A 15,198-nucleotide genomic window follows, 5' to 3' on the forward strand; every position below is an offset into this window, starting at 1 on the left:
CTGTTTGGCTATAGCATACCTCTCCTTTGATTACACTTGTTCTAATCTTGTGCTTTTCAAATCTTTGTTCCTTTGTATACCCTTTCTATTTCTATAAAAACCATTTTAATTAATAATGATAGCTAGTGAAAAGAGTTTGTTTAGGAAAGAAATCTCAGATTTCTTCCATATTTCTTTCATTTGTTGCCTTTCTTCCAGGTTTGTCTTTAAGTACTTTTGGTTGGCTTTGTTTAATTGAGTCTCTAAACTTCTGTTCTAAGCTTGTTTTATTCTCTACTATATTATCAGGGGAAAATGAGAGAAATCTTGTATAATCCTTCTCCACTAGTATGGTTCTTTATGTCTAGCTAACATTTCTCCTCTTTTTTGCTTGAAGGAACATTCATATTAGAACATGCATATTACTAATAATATTTGGATAAAGTAGAGTTTGTTATAGTGCCTGTCAATAGACAAGCACCAAAAGGAGACATTGCGGGGGGGGGGGGGGAAGCTGACATTTTTTTGAAAATTCCCTAAATGTTTGAGGAGGTAGTTACAGCTGGTAATTTCAGCATGAACCTTCTGCTTTAAGTTGTCTGTATGGCCAGTGTATTTTCTCAGTCTTTTCTTTCTCCATTATGGAGTTCTACTTTTCCTTTTTCTTTTCAACTGTTGTCCCTCTGATTCCAATTCTATCCAATTAGCTATTGCAGAGCTTTGCTTTTTTTTTTTTTAACCACATTCAAATCTCTGATTTGGTATTTTGTACAAAATCTAAATACATAGACTTTTAACATATAAAAGCATTAAAGTATTATTATTACAAATACATTTTGAATAGCCCCCAGATCTCCATAATGCTTCTCCCCTGCCATCTTCCTATCCTGCCACATTAACTTTGCTGTTGTGCTATATCCCCTGAAATGGACCTTTATAGAGCATGCATAGAAAAAGCAAAGTCACTTAGCTTTGAAAATGTCACCTTGATATTATGCTGTTCTGATTGGTGAGAGCCCACTAAAGCTAGTCAGGTGAAGTCTGACGTAATTTGTTTTTATAACTTTAAATAGCATAATATTCTCTAAAAAGATGCTTGCAAGTTTACAGTTCTACCATAACTGTGTTTGAGTGTTCATTTTTCTTCACAAGATCTCCATAATTGAGGTGAAATTTAATTTAAAGAGGTGGTAATGAAGCAAAATTACTTTCCAACTGATTTTCTATTTCAGAACAGTAATAGTATTTTTTTTAATGGGGGAAAGTATCTGATCAAAAATTTTAAGCATGATTAGGGATGGGGCTATTTGGGTTAGGGAATGCTCTCTTCTTTGAAGAACCTCTGAGAAGTTTTTGAATTAAGTTTTAGTTTAGAGATAAGATAAGTTTATCTTATCTTTGTGTCAAAAGGACTTGAGGACTAGAGGAGTGTTGTAAATCTCTTCATTCCAATTAACTTTACAAAATGCTTTATATTCTCTAATACTTTTATCAAGTGACAAATCTCTTTGATTAAGTTACATAGCTACACAAATATACAAATTAGGTGTGAACAGCTGGCTAACCTTTAAATTAATCAATCACAGATAAGTTTAAACTAGTTTTGAACAAATTTTTAATCATTTATGGAGAAGAGAGGTCATTGAATAAAATGTTTTGTGCTTGGTTGAAGAAAATTAGTTCAAAACTATGGCTTATATATAATGACAAGTACTTCTGGAAAAATAAAGAATGAATAACAATCATCAAATCAAATGTGATTCTTTTACTATAACCATTAAATAATGTATTTAGAAACCTAACTGATCCTTCCCTAGACAGAGATTTCTATTTTGATTTTGCCCAAACTTCTACTTGTGTCATTAATAATGAATGGATAAACAAAAGACTGGGTGAATAATATAATTGTATGTGTATGCTGAGCCTTCTAGACTCTGATTTCAGCAATGACTATTTTACCAAGATAGGATCATTATTTCTTAGAATTGTGGGGAAAAACAACAACATAATTTGATGGGATTGTAAGAAAAATTCACCCTCCAAAATCTTAATGTTTTGCTTTTAACATATTCATTTATGACAAATGTTTATTCTTGCAACAATTTAAAGAAACAAGATGGCTGAAGCTTAGAAGGAAAAATGAAAGTTTGAAGGAAAAACATTTGAAAGATTCTTATCCTCCATTTCCTATCAGTTTTCTTATCAATCTTTTCAGAGATCAATATGATATTACAAGTTGTAAGATAATACTTATTCCATTAAGTGCTGAATTACTTTTTTTTTCAAAAAAAAACTCTCCATTTATGATCTTTATAGCTTTCTAATTTGGTATACAGGATTTTGAGACAGATTATTTATGTGAAAGAGATTTTAAAAATTGAATGATTTTATTTCCTTTTTTTAAATAGACACATGCATTTAATTATCTATTTTCCATCTGGAGAATAGAGAAGTGTCTGTTAGCAATATTGTGGATTTCATCCCTTGAATTTTTTTTCCTTTATTAAAGGTTTTTTTTTTATTTTTTCAAAACATATGTGTGGACAATTCTTTAGCCCTTGGAAAACATTGTGTTCACATTTTTCCCCTCCTTCCCCCATCACCTCCCCTAGATTGCAAGTTGTCCAATATATGTTAAACATGGTAGGAATATATGTTAAATCCAATATATGCATTCATATTTATACAACTATCTTGCTGCACAAGAAAAATCAAATCAAAATAAAAGAAAATGAGAAGGAAAATAAAATGCAAGCAAACAACAACAAAAAGAGTGAAAATGCTATGCAGTGAACCATACTCAGTTCCCACAGTCTTCTCTCTGGGTATAGATTGGTCTCTTCATCACAACACCATTGGAACCGGTCCGAATCATCTCATTGTTGAAGAGAGCCATGTCCATCAGAACTGATCATCATATAATCTTGTTGTTGCCATGTAGAAAAATCTCCTGGTTTTGCTCATTTCACTTAGCATCAGTTCATGTAAGTCTCTCCAGGTCTTTCTGAAATCATCCTGCTGGTTGTTTCTTACAGAACAATAATATTCCATATCATTGATATACTATAACTTATTCAGCCATTCTCCAACTTCAAAAAAGGGCTGTGACAAACATTTTTGTACCATCGAGTCCCTTTCCCTCCTTTAAGATCTCTTCAGGATATAAGCCCAATGGAAACACTGCTAAATTGAAGGGTATGCACAGTTTGACAACTTTTTGAACATAGTTCCAAATTCCAGCAATGTATTAGTGTTGTAGTTTTCCCACATCCCCTCCAACATTTGTCATTATCTTTTCCTGTCATCTTAGTGAATCTGAGAAGTGTGTAGTGGTATTTTAGGATTGTCTTAATTTGCATTTCTCTGATCAGCACTGATTTAGAGAACCTTTTCATATTTCTAGAAAAACTTTTTAATCTAATATAATCAAACTGATCTATTTTGTGATCAATAATAATCTCCAGTTCTTCTTTGGTCACAAATTCTTTCCTCCTCCACAAAGCTGAGAGGTAAACTATCCTATGTTCTTCTATTTTGTTTAATATCATTCTTATTCTAAGAGTTTGAAACCTTTTTCTTATTTTAGACAAATTTGTTAATCTAATGCCTAGATTCACATACTATTTTGACAATTTCCATCAGTTTTTTTGATCAAATTAATTCTCTTCCAAAAGCTGAGGGTTTGGGTAAATATCAAATATTCTATTTGCTTTATAATCATTCTTTTTCAGTCCTTGAACTACCTTTGTCTATTCTATTCAATTTGTTAGCCAGTACCAAATGGTTATGCATAATTGCATACATATATTAATAATAATTAATTTCCATTAGACTAGTTAATTATCAAAATATAATTTTATCATTTAAAGCTGTCTTAATGGTTTATCAGAATCTGGATTGATATATCATTGACTAGGTTTTGTCCTGAACTTAACCTATTCCACTGAATCAACTTATCTTTTATTTCTTTTCATGTACTAAATTGGTTTTGTTACTACTGAAATTAGTATACCAAAATAATTTATTAAATGTTGAAGATAACATTATCCATTAAGATATTTAAATTTCAAAACTGTATATTATTTCTTAGCTTTCCAACTGTATACGGAATTTAGATAGAATTATCTATGTAGAAGGTTTAAGAATTGAATATTTTATCCTTTTTATTCTTTTACTTTTCTAATTTGATCTTTTTACTCAATTAGTAATCCACCAACAATGAAATCTTCATTATATTTGTGTGGACTCACATGTGCCTGTATGTATATGGATATTTGAAGATTTGAATGGTATATGATATCTTGGATTTCCATTCTGTACCATAATAAAATTGCTTGTTAAATTTAATAGAGCAAGATTTATCCTTTTATCTTTACTTTATGCGTGCAACACATGAATCTTCTTATCACCGCCTCAATTCTTTGACTATATTGTGGGTAGGGAACAGTATCCCCAAAATATATTTTTTATTATAGCTTTTTATTTACAAGGTATATGCATGGGTAATTTTTTAGCATTAACAATTGCAAAAGCTTTTGTTACAATTTTCCCTTTCCTCCCCCCACCCCCTCCTCCAGATGGCAGGTTGACCAATACATGTTATATATGTTGAAGTATATGTTAAATACAATATATGTATATGTGACCATACAGTTATTTTGCTGCACAAAAAGAATCAGAATTTGAAATAATATACAGGGATTGGGAATTTTATATAGTGTTTCATACTCATTTCCCAGAGTTCTTTTGCTGGGTGTAGCTGATTCAATTCATTATTGCTCTATTGGAACTGATTTAGTTCATCTCATTGCTGAGGATGGCCAGGTCCATCAGAATTGTTGGTTGTTGAAGTATATAATGATCTCCTGGTCTTCCTCATTTCACTCAGCATCAGTTCATGTAAGTCTTTTCAGGCCTTTCTGAAATCATCCTGTTGGTCATTTTTTACAGAACAACAATATTCCATAACATTCATATACCACAATTTATTCAGCCATTCTCCAATTGGTGGGCATCCATTCAGTTTCCAGTTTCTGGCCACTACAAAGCGGGCTGCCACAAACATTCTTGCACATACAGGTCCCTTTCCCTTCTTTAAAATCTTTTTGAGATATAAGCCTAGTAGTAACACTGCTGGATCAAAGGGTACGCACAGTTTGATAACTTCCCAAAATACATTTATTTTTGATGGAGTTTTATTAAATGATCCTGACTCTTCCTTTCCACAACTTCTACATGCTTTAAAAGTAAAATAGAAATATAGTATAATTGATATTAGAAGAAATGAAAAAAAAAGTAATAAGCATAGATTATGTTTTTGTTTTGGAAAATACAACTGGCAGGCTTCCATGAGATTTGCATTGATGACTATTTTGGAGCACTAAATACATATTTTGTCCTTAGTAACTCTACTTTAATAGAGTGAACAGAACCACACTGGGGGCTTCTCCATTACAATTCACCACATAGTTGGAGTGACAAGGTAAGAGAAATGTTCTGCCTCACAATGATGTGTCCTATCATTTTCTATATAGACATCAAGTTGTGTCTTCTTTCAAAGGTTACTGCCAATGTCTCCACATTGTTAATACTTGAACAATAGGTAATGTTAGATTAAAAAATGAATAGTGTTACAAGCAGAAATAATTGGTGGATATTTGTGTATTGGTAGATATCACTGATATATCATAAAGACAAGGAAAGTATTAGAGATAACAGGACAAGCAATATAAACTTTTTTTTAAACTTTTTTACAAGAAAAAAAAATGAATGACAGTAAATGAAGATTCCCCTAGGAGCCATCTTGTCTCATTGCTTTAATAAATTTGAAATGTGATAGGAGGAATGCAAAAGAATGGATAGCCACCATTTATATTGACAGGAAATGAGCCTGGGGATTTCCAGAAGACATTTATTCTGTTTCAGTGAAACCCAAATTATTATTTGTCCATATGAAATAATTGTAGCTTTGATTTCTATTTGTGTCTAATTCATTTTCTTTTGAGCAAAAATAAATGAAATGGAAAAAAAAATGATCTGATTTCCCCCCCCCTCCAAAAAAGAATCTAGGGCAAAATTTTTATTACACAGCATGAGTGGGTTAAATATAAGTGCTTTTAGCAAGGAAAATGATTTTCTTAAAGTGTAGGACTGAACATATTATCACCTTCCCTCCCTAATAAACTTTGGGGTTTCCATACTATCTCAAGGATCTAACATTCACCACAGTATTTGACATTTAGAGTTCTTCACAACTTAGCCCCTTCTTACCCTTCCAGTCTTTTTTTTTTTTAAACATTACATCCTCAATTGATGTTTTAGTCTGTCTAAAAGGGTATTTCACACCTAAGATAAACCATTTCCCAGTTCTGTTCTTTTACATTGCCATTTCTTCTTGCTTGAAATATATTTTTACTTCACCTTAACCTCTTCAAATCCTTGATTTCTTTCAAGGTTAAGTTCAAACACTGCTTTCTAGATAAAGCCTTTCAGACCTATCAGTTTTCCCCCACATGCTAGTACCTTCCCTCAACTCAAGTCAGAAGCATTTATTCTGTCCCTTCTATGTGCCCTTGCATTGTACACTGTACTTTGTGTCCTTGAGAATACAAAGAAAGAAAGAAAAAAGACAGAAAACCAAACAACCCAAAACCCAACTTTTCTTCTCTCAAGGAACTTACTGCCTAATGTGGAAAACAATTTGCAAACAACTCTGCACAAATAAGATATAGATTGAATAACTTGGAGATAATCTTAGAAAAAAAAGAGGCTCAACAAGTTATGGAATGTGATTATAATATGCAAAAGTAATGACCACACAATGATCTTAGAAAAACATGAAAAGAATTGCATGAAATAATGAAAAGAGAAATGAGCAGAAACAAGAGAATATTATATACATTCACAGCAATATTGTTTTAAGAACAATTTCCAATGAATACATTTTCACTATGATAAATACCCACATTGATTAGAAAGGACATATAGGAAGATGCCATATACATCCAAAAAAATTCTTGATAAAAAGAAGTATATATAAGAATGATTTCACACACACACACACACACACACACACACACACACACACACATTTACAAACACATTTTTGTGTAATGGTGCCATCTCTGGTTTGGAAGGGAAGGGGAAAAAAGGAATTTATATATATTTTAAAGGAATAGCAAGTTGTGCATAATAGATGTATAAGTCCATGTGCAATCATCATACTATGTTATAAAATGCTTATTTTATCCTATAAATTAAATATAAAATTAAAATAAGGAAAAAAGCATTAGTATTGGGAGGATTGAAAAAAATATTTTTTTTAATTTGAAGATGAAGAAGAAGATAGGATTTTAGCTTGAAGCTGAAGAAAATCAGGAAATACAAGGATGGACAGAGAAAAAAAAAGTAGAAAATACCAGGCATAAAGGACAGTCAAGGAAAAGCATGGTATTAGGAGACAGAAATTTGTGTATGTGAAACAGAAAGGTGGCCTCCTCCTCCTTATATTCTGTATGTACCTATCTAATTATTTCCCTTATAAATGTAAGCTCCTAGAGTCAGCTGCTATTCTTTCACTTTTGTTTTCCCTGTCCTTAGCCTAGTGCCTACCAAGTGGTTGGTGCTTAATAAATGCTTGTTGCTTGATTAATTTAAATATTTGCCTTTATATTTTGCTGCCAAAATGAAATAAGCAATGACTCTTTTTTGGTTAAAAAGCTGATTTTGTGTTTAACTTAAGTTTTTTATAATATTAGAGTAGCTTAAGAGCAGGGTGTGTTTTGACAATGAATGAGTGCTGAGAGGAGATCAGGAAGCCATGTAATACTATTAGTGATGGCTGGCACTTGATTTTGAAAGAACTTTATATCTTAAGGCTCTATATTTCTTGAAAGGGACAACTTTTTATCATTTGACTTAGAACTTGTCTTGTTTCCCCAGAATATTAAGTTTAAATATAAACCACAGAAAATGGTGTTGAAGTGAATTGCTAACTATCACAATTCCCAATAAATTTCATTACAGAACTAATCATAGAAAATCTCATGATAAAATTAGTTATTCTGAAGGAGGCATTAAAAAATATCTACAATCCCTTGTCTGGAATTTTGTTTTGTTTTTTTCCCTTGTCATATACCTTTGCATCTTTTGTGATTATGGTGCAAAATACTTTGTTACTCACTGATTTTACAGTAAAAGTTTGTTTAACATGGGCCATGGCAGAGGGATTAGACTAGAACATGAATTGATAATTTCTAAATATTTCAAAAGATATATCATTTTTATTATGATAGTTTTTATTAGCATCAAGAATTTTTCATCTCCCTAGCTCTTTCCCTTAGTATAGTCTATTCTTCATACATGGAATGCTCTCTCCTTCCTCATCTCTGACTCTATGATTCCCTATTCTTCTTCAAAGCTTATCTCAAGCTTCTTAGACTCTCTACTATGCTTCTAGGTGTTTCATGTGAGTACACAAAACTGTTCCAAATGTTCTACGTATTTTACTTGATACATTGTGATGAACTTAATAAATATTTGTAAGTTTGAATTACTTTTTCCTTTCTTATTTCTTTTAAAGTATATCTTTCTACAGCAGTTTTGTATAGTCATTTCTCTTATCCCAGTAAATCTCATTAATATTTATGAGATTGAATTTTTTACATCTTGTCAAAATCTCGTCTTTCTTTTCTTATTTTATTTTACCCTCTTCATTACTCACCCCAACCCATGTCAGGTACATACACACACACACACACACACATATGCATATGTGTGTGTATATATATATATATATATTTATTATCTCATCCTGAAACCACCTATCTCCCATGCATGTTCCACTTCCACAATCAAAAACCTCAATTAAAAAAAAAAAAAAAACTAAAATCTCCTAAAATTTTATTTCCCCTATATTTCCTCTGAAGCCTATTATTTATTTTATGGGACCTCTAGTTACTCCATTCCTTACTAGTCTCTCACACTATCATCTCTGTTCTAATCCCCATCTCTAACCTACAGTTATCCTATTCCTTTTCACACTGTATGCTTAAATCCCTTTCTCCTTGTCTTCTTGATACCTTGCCAAATTCCTTTCTTGGGAAAGGAATTCTACCATCTATCTCTGTTTCTACTCTTCTGTTGCTGATTGAAGTTGGAAAAAGTCACATTTTGCTTTTTAAAATGCTTCACAAACTAAGGTAATCCCTCCTTTCATCCTCTGCTGTCCAACCAGACTGGCTTTCTTGTCATTCCTGACATGATATCATTGCCTTTTTATTGTTCTCTTCCCCTCCTCCCCATGCCTAGAATGCTGTCCATTGTCACCTTTTTGTCTTAGAATCTTTTGTCTTCTTCCAAATTTTAATTCAAACATATTCTTCTCTCTGAAACCTTTTCTTATCTTTTCCATTGGTTGTACCCTATCTGCTTAAAATTATCTTGTACTTATTTTATACATATTTTGTATGTATATTTATATGGGAGGGTATATCTCTTTCAGTAGAATATTATCTTTTCAAAAGCAGGGGCATTATGTTTATATCTAACTCTTTAGCACAGTGTCTGCCATATTATGAACTATATTGGATACCTGGTGATGGTTAATGAATGATTGTTGGCCATACTTTTTGTATTTTTTGGTGTGGTATCTTTGGCTTTGATAGTGTATATCAACCTCAATTCTTAGATTTTGTTTTCTGTGAATTTCTGTACCTTAACTGCTATTTTTAAAATCTAGCTTGTAAGTACTCTATATAGTATATAGTTTTGTGGATCATAGGTGGTTTTCCTCCTCATCCTCACATTCGCTTTTCAGTTTGAAATTTTTTCAGTTATGTTCTTATTAGAAACAAAAGCACCAACATTCCCAGAATTAAGTGGATGTGAACATAGCATGAGGATGAGTAGATATAGTGAATATGGGGAGTTTATAATCACTCACTTAGCAGTTAGGATACATTTCACCCCTATGTCAGAGTTACCAAATTGAAGGAATTAATTCCCCCATAGAAGAGGGGCAAAGGATTTTTTTTTGCTACTTTTGAAATCAAACATTGAGCACACTTTTCAGAATTTACCCAAAAAAGTATAATAAGCAGTTTTTATAGAATGACAGTCTTTGAATTTGGAGTTGAAGGCATCTCCATGCTATGTTTAATTTTTGTTTTTAATTTCAGAATTTGTGGATGGATCCATACACCATAAGGCCATATTGATATCTGTGACAGTCTGTAGCTTCCTTCTGATACTAATAATTCTATTCTGTTATTTCAGGTAAGTTTTCTACATGTAGGTAGAATCCTTTTATATAGGAGGTAGCTTCCTAATGTGAATCCTATAGGTGTTTGATTAAGGTAAGGTTTTACTTACATATTTGTTACCTGGAAGAAAATTCAAATATTATCATACTTTGTTTCTGAGTATATCTAAATTATTTTAAGTATACTTGTTCTTTAAAAAACCTATTGCCATTTATTAATATCAGTCCCAATGATGAGGTAAATGGAAGCTATAAGTATTTATACTGCTAAAAATGTTGAAATTGTGTATCTATTTTGTAAGTAGGCTTGACTTTCAAGATAGAATAGCTGATTCAGTGAACTCAGATTTTCTCATTTTAAGGAAAGGATGAGATCTGTTCCCCTTCTCTCCCTGCCCTGTATTTGGAGAATATTTTTGGAAATATTTTATTGATTATTGAAATATTATTTATGGGATCAAAATAATTTTATTAGATTTTGATAGGTAAGGTAATTGATAACTTATCAAGACATTTTATTGCTCCTCCTATTTGCCTTCAGCCTAACATCATTACAAATATCACTCATCCTAATTTTTTAAAAAATAAAAAAAAATACAATTTAATTCATTCATTTATTATTGTATGTGTTAAAATATTTTGAATAATATAAAATTAAACTGCAGGTAAAATGTGTTTTTAGAGCTTAATTGCTGACTTAATTAAATCTTTTGTCCATTTTATCATTTTAAAGTTTTCTGCATTTTTTTTTTGTGGAAAAGAGAAAACTAATTGATAATTTAACTGTCTTCAGTACTTAATTAACTATTGAGGAAAATAAAACTAGACTCTTTATCTATTTGGTCCCAAAAGTTAGAACTGGGAGTTATTAGCAGAAGGTACAATAAAGGCAATTTAGGTTTGATATAAGGAAAAATTTTCTAATAATTATTTTCCATACTGTCTTCAAGATGATTAAGTTTCTTTGGGAGATAATGGTTGTACTTTATTTATGGTTTTCAAGTGAAAGCTGCATCAGCACATTTATTATGTGTTGGTATTATAAAATCATGATATTATAAAAGATAATTCTTGTTCAGGCCTATTGGACTAAATGGACATTTGGAATAATTATAACTTACTCTATTATAGGAGACAGAGATTTAATTGCAAAAGTGAACTTGATCAATCATTTATACCTTTTACTGTCCCGGGTATCTAAATTATATCTCCTGTTTACGTCTTTAGGTATAAAAGGCAAGAAGCTAGACCTCGTTATAGCATCGGACTGGAACAAGATGAGACTTACATCCCTCCAGGGGAATCTTTAAAAGATTTAATCGAACAATCTCAGAGCTCAGGAAGTGGATCAGGGCTCCCTCTGCTGGTATGAGGAGAATAGTATTGGTTTTTAAATCATCATTTTTGTAAATGGCAAGAACCAAGAGGTGTCTGTTTACTAGTGAAACAAGTAGGGCACTGGTTAGGGAAAAAGTCCTAGTATTAGGTAGATTAGGGAGCTCGGTTACAGCCCTAACTGATAACCTCTTGATTTAGAGAGGGTAATGTGATTGTTTGTTTTTTAATGCAAGGGTAGAATTACAATCCAGACTTTAACCTTTTCTGATCATGAGCAGATTAGAAATGTAACATATGGAACCATATTCACTCTGGATTCACTAAGGTTTCTATTACTTGCTCCTTGGAACTGTTTCCAAACACCAAAGGATCACATGTAACTCCTATCCAACCATCACATTGGGGAAGGAGGCTTTGTTTCAGCCTGAAGACTCATATTTCATGGTGAATTCCATGACTTTTCCATTTAGGAGGGGGTTAGTTTTCTGATGGTCATCAGTGCCAATTTTGGAGACTATATATGGGGAATCCAAGGCACTTCCTTTAATGAGGGAAACACAAGAAAGATCCTTAGGGCTCATGAAGTAGGGAGTAGAACAGGTTTAAAAGTAAAGTCTTCATCTTTAATGAGACATGTAAGCCTTTACTTCTCTGCCTTTTGCATATGTGATTATTGAGGTCAGGTTTTTATTTCCTCAACTAGATTTTCCTTATATCTTATCTGGCTTTAGTAGCTCACTAAGAATGGACAGGACTTCACTTTATCATCATCATTTAATTGAACTTGTGATTCCATAGATTCAGGTCAATATTTGCTCTGCAACTCAGTTTTCAAGAGAGGTAGATAAGACCAGGGTCACTTAGCCAGTATGTGTCAAAAGCAGGGCTTGAGAACTTAAGTCTTCTTACCCCAAGACCAGCTATCTAAGTATTATATAATACTTCCTCTCTGTATATTGCCTTTTTAAATTTTAAAGTACATTAAGCACTATTTTTAGTAATTTACTTTCATGTTCAAATGTTATATCATTTGTTTTTTGCGAGATGACTCTAGACACTAGTTGTTAATTCCATTGACTCTTTTCCAATCTGTAGCATCTATCGTCACTCACTGTCACTTCTGAGTTGTCCTAATCTTTTAAGATTTCTTCTCACTTTCTAATGTATTGCCTGCTGTAACTTAATAAGATTCGAAGCCTTTTCACAGATGTCACCTGTGCCTAGAATGGACCCATCTCATTTCCTATTCTTGATGGGATTATTTAAGTAGTAACTGTATATACTCGAGTTCGATTTTACCAAAATTTTGGTTACAGTTTCTCATATCCTTCTTCTGGAAAAGATCAAGGAATAAGAATTAGACAACTTTACAATCAGAATTACTTTTGTGTCAGGCAGTGTTTCCAGATCTAAGATATTAGAGATACAAATACATAAAAAGACAGATTGTCCCTTTTCTCAAGCAATTTATAATCTAATGAAGAAAAATCTCACACATAAGTGGAAGCTGGAAAGCTAGAGTAGAATGGGCATGTCCCATACATTGGCAGGGAATCTAGAAAGCAAAAGTGGAAGGGAGATGTCCCATATCCTTGGCAGGGTAGAGAAATCCTAAAGCAGTATAGTCAGGTGGAAAATGAAGAATGCCTGTATGGAATCCTCTCCTTAAATGGAGATTTTAGACTTCTGAGGTCTTAGCTCCCTCCACCTTCCAGTCATAGGGATGCAGGGGTAGTGATACCAAGGTCAGAGTTCTGAAAAAATATTAGTAAACTGCAAGCTTAATATTGATCAGTGTCAGGTGAAAGCAAAAAAAAAAAAAAAAAAGAAAGCAAAAAAAAAGGAAGAGTGATATTTTGTGCTACATTAAGACATGCAAAGCTTCCAGGAAGAGGAGGTTCCTAGTACATCCTGAACTTGTTAAACCTTTTTGGTGTCATGTGTCCAATTCTGGGTAGTTTATTCAAGAGGCAAAAAACTGGAGAGTGTTTAGAAGAGGACAATTAGGATTATGAAGAGCCTGAAGTCCATGATATGAAGATTAGTTGAAGGAACTAGGGATATTTAGCTTGGAGAAAACTCAAGGGGGTGGGGCATGATAACAGTCTTTGCAGTTCTTTCAAGTAGAAAAGGAATTTAAGATATGTTTGGTTGGGGATCCAAAGGGCAGAACTAAGAGCAATAGACATGGAAAAAGCAAGTTTAGATATTAGGAGAAACATCTGAAACATTGAAACTTTCTGAAAGGAGAGAGAGGTTGCCATATGAAATGGTGGGGTTTCCTTCCATGGAAGCAGAAACCAATTGACCACTTTTTGGATCTATTATAACCGGGATTTTTTTGTGTATGGGTTAGATTTTTAGATGATTGTTAAAGTCCCTGCTAACTCTCATATTTTGTGCATAGACACAGACATATATTCTATTTGGTATACATTCTGTACACACACACACACATTCATATATTTTCTCTGGTTCAGGTCTAAATTCAGTAGTCTTCTGAGGCTTCACAAGGAATTTGAGATGCTAAGTCCAATCTAAATTAGAGCGACAAAAGGAGTAGGGTGGAAATAGGCAGCCTTCTTGAATAATAGAATGAGTATTTCAGATATAAGATACATACTAAAAGAAAGAGTTGTGTTTTTGGTGATGATGAGAAAATGTTTGTGGGGTCCTTGTGCAAGTTGCTGTGATAAAATAGCTATTGTCTAACAGGGCTGATGGCAAAAACTGGCATAGCTCAGCCCTGTATCTAGTATGCATTTAATAAATGTTTGCTGATTGCTTTTTCAATTAATGTTAGAATCATTTCCATTTATGACTTCCATACCTGAAGACAAGGCTCTGTCTTAATAGGAAATATCTTTGATAAAAAGCCCTTTTCCATTTTCCTTGTCAGTGTAAAACTTTAATTGCAGGGTTTTCCCTCCAAAGTATCAGTAAACAAACAGTCTATCTCATAATACAGAAATAATTTTATCCTGAAATAGTGTCTATATAAAGAAAAACTTGCCCAAGTATATGCTACCATTGCTTCAAGAGAGATTAAACACATATGTTGTGCTGTGAATACACTAACAGTGTGTTTTGGGATTTAATAGGTCCAAAGGACTATAGCTAAGCAGATTCAGATGGTCAAACAGATTGGAAAAGGTCGCTATGGGGAAGTTTGGATGGGAAAGTGGCGTGGTGAAAAGGTAGCTGTGAAAGTGTTCTTTACCACTGAGGAAGCCAGCTGGTTCAGAGAGACAGAGATATATCAGACAGTCTTGATGAGGCATGAAAATATTTTGGGTGAGTAAAAATCAGCATAAAAATGTTCTACATTTGTTTTCTAGCTCTAAACCTTTCTTTGGTAATGTTTGTGTTTAAATTTGTGTGAACCACCTATAAATATTGTCCTTATTGTCTTTTTGGCCTTGGCCAAGCCATTAATCTTTCAGTGCAAAGGGTCTTCAGAATAAATGGTCTGAGTATTTTCGGATATTAAATGGCTAAAAGGAGGAAGATTCTTTAAGAAAAACAATTGCTTGGGAAATTGGCAATTAAAACTCACCACTATTAAGGCTATTTCAGAACAATTCATATAAGGTTATTTTAACAGAAGTGAATATTTTTAA

The 15,198-nt window shown here is 32.7% G+C and overlaps 1 protein-coding gene across 3 annotated transcripts in view; it reads left to right on the forward strand.

Annotated features, from left to right (window-relative positions):
- BMPR1B (bone morphogenetic protein receptor type 1B) overlaps window positions 1-15,198 on the forward strand; it is a 281,872-nt gene that overhangs the window by 240,649 nt on the left and 26,025 nt on the right. For all 3 annotated transcript variants that reach the window (XM_031942996.1, XM_031942995.1, XM_031942997.1), the window contains 3 exons: window positions 10,158-10,254; window positions 11,468-11,606; window positions 14,680-14,872. In XM_031942996.1, coding sequence (XP_031798856.1) covers window positions 10,158-10,254; window positions 11,468-11,606; window positions 14,680-14,872 — 429 coding nt within the window. The remainder of the gene's footprint in view (window positions 1-10,157; window positions 10,255-11,467; window positions 11,607-14,679; window positions 14,873-15,198) is intronic.

Source organism: Sarcophilus harrisii, chromosome 6 (assembly GCF_902635505.1).
Source record: "Sarcophilus harrisii chromosome 6, mSarHar1.11, whole genome shotgun sequence".
Classification (NCBI taxonomy): Eukaryota; Metazoa; Chordata; class Mammalia; order Dasyuromorphia; family Dasyuridae; genus Sarcophilus; species Sarcophilus harrisii.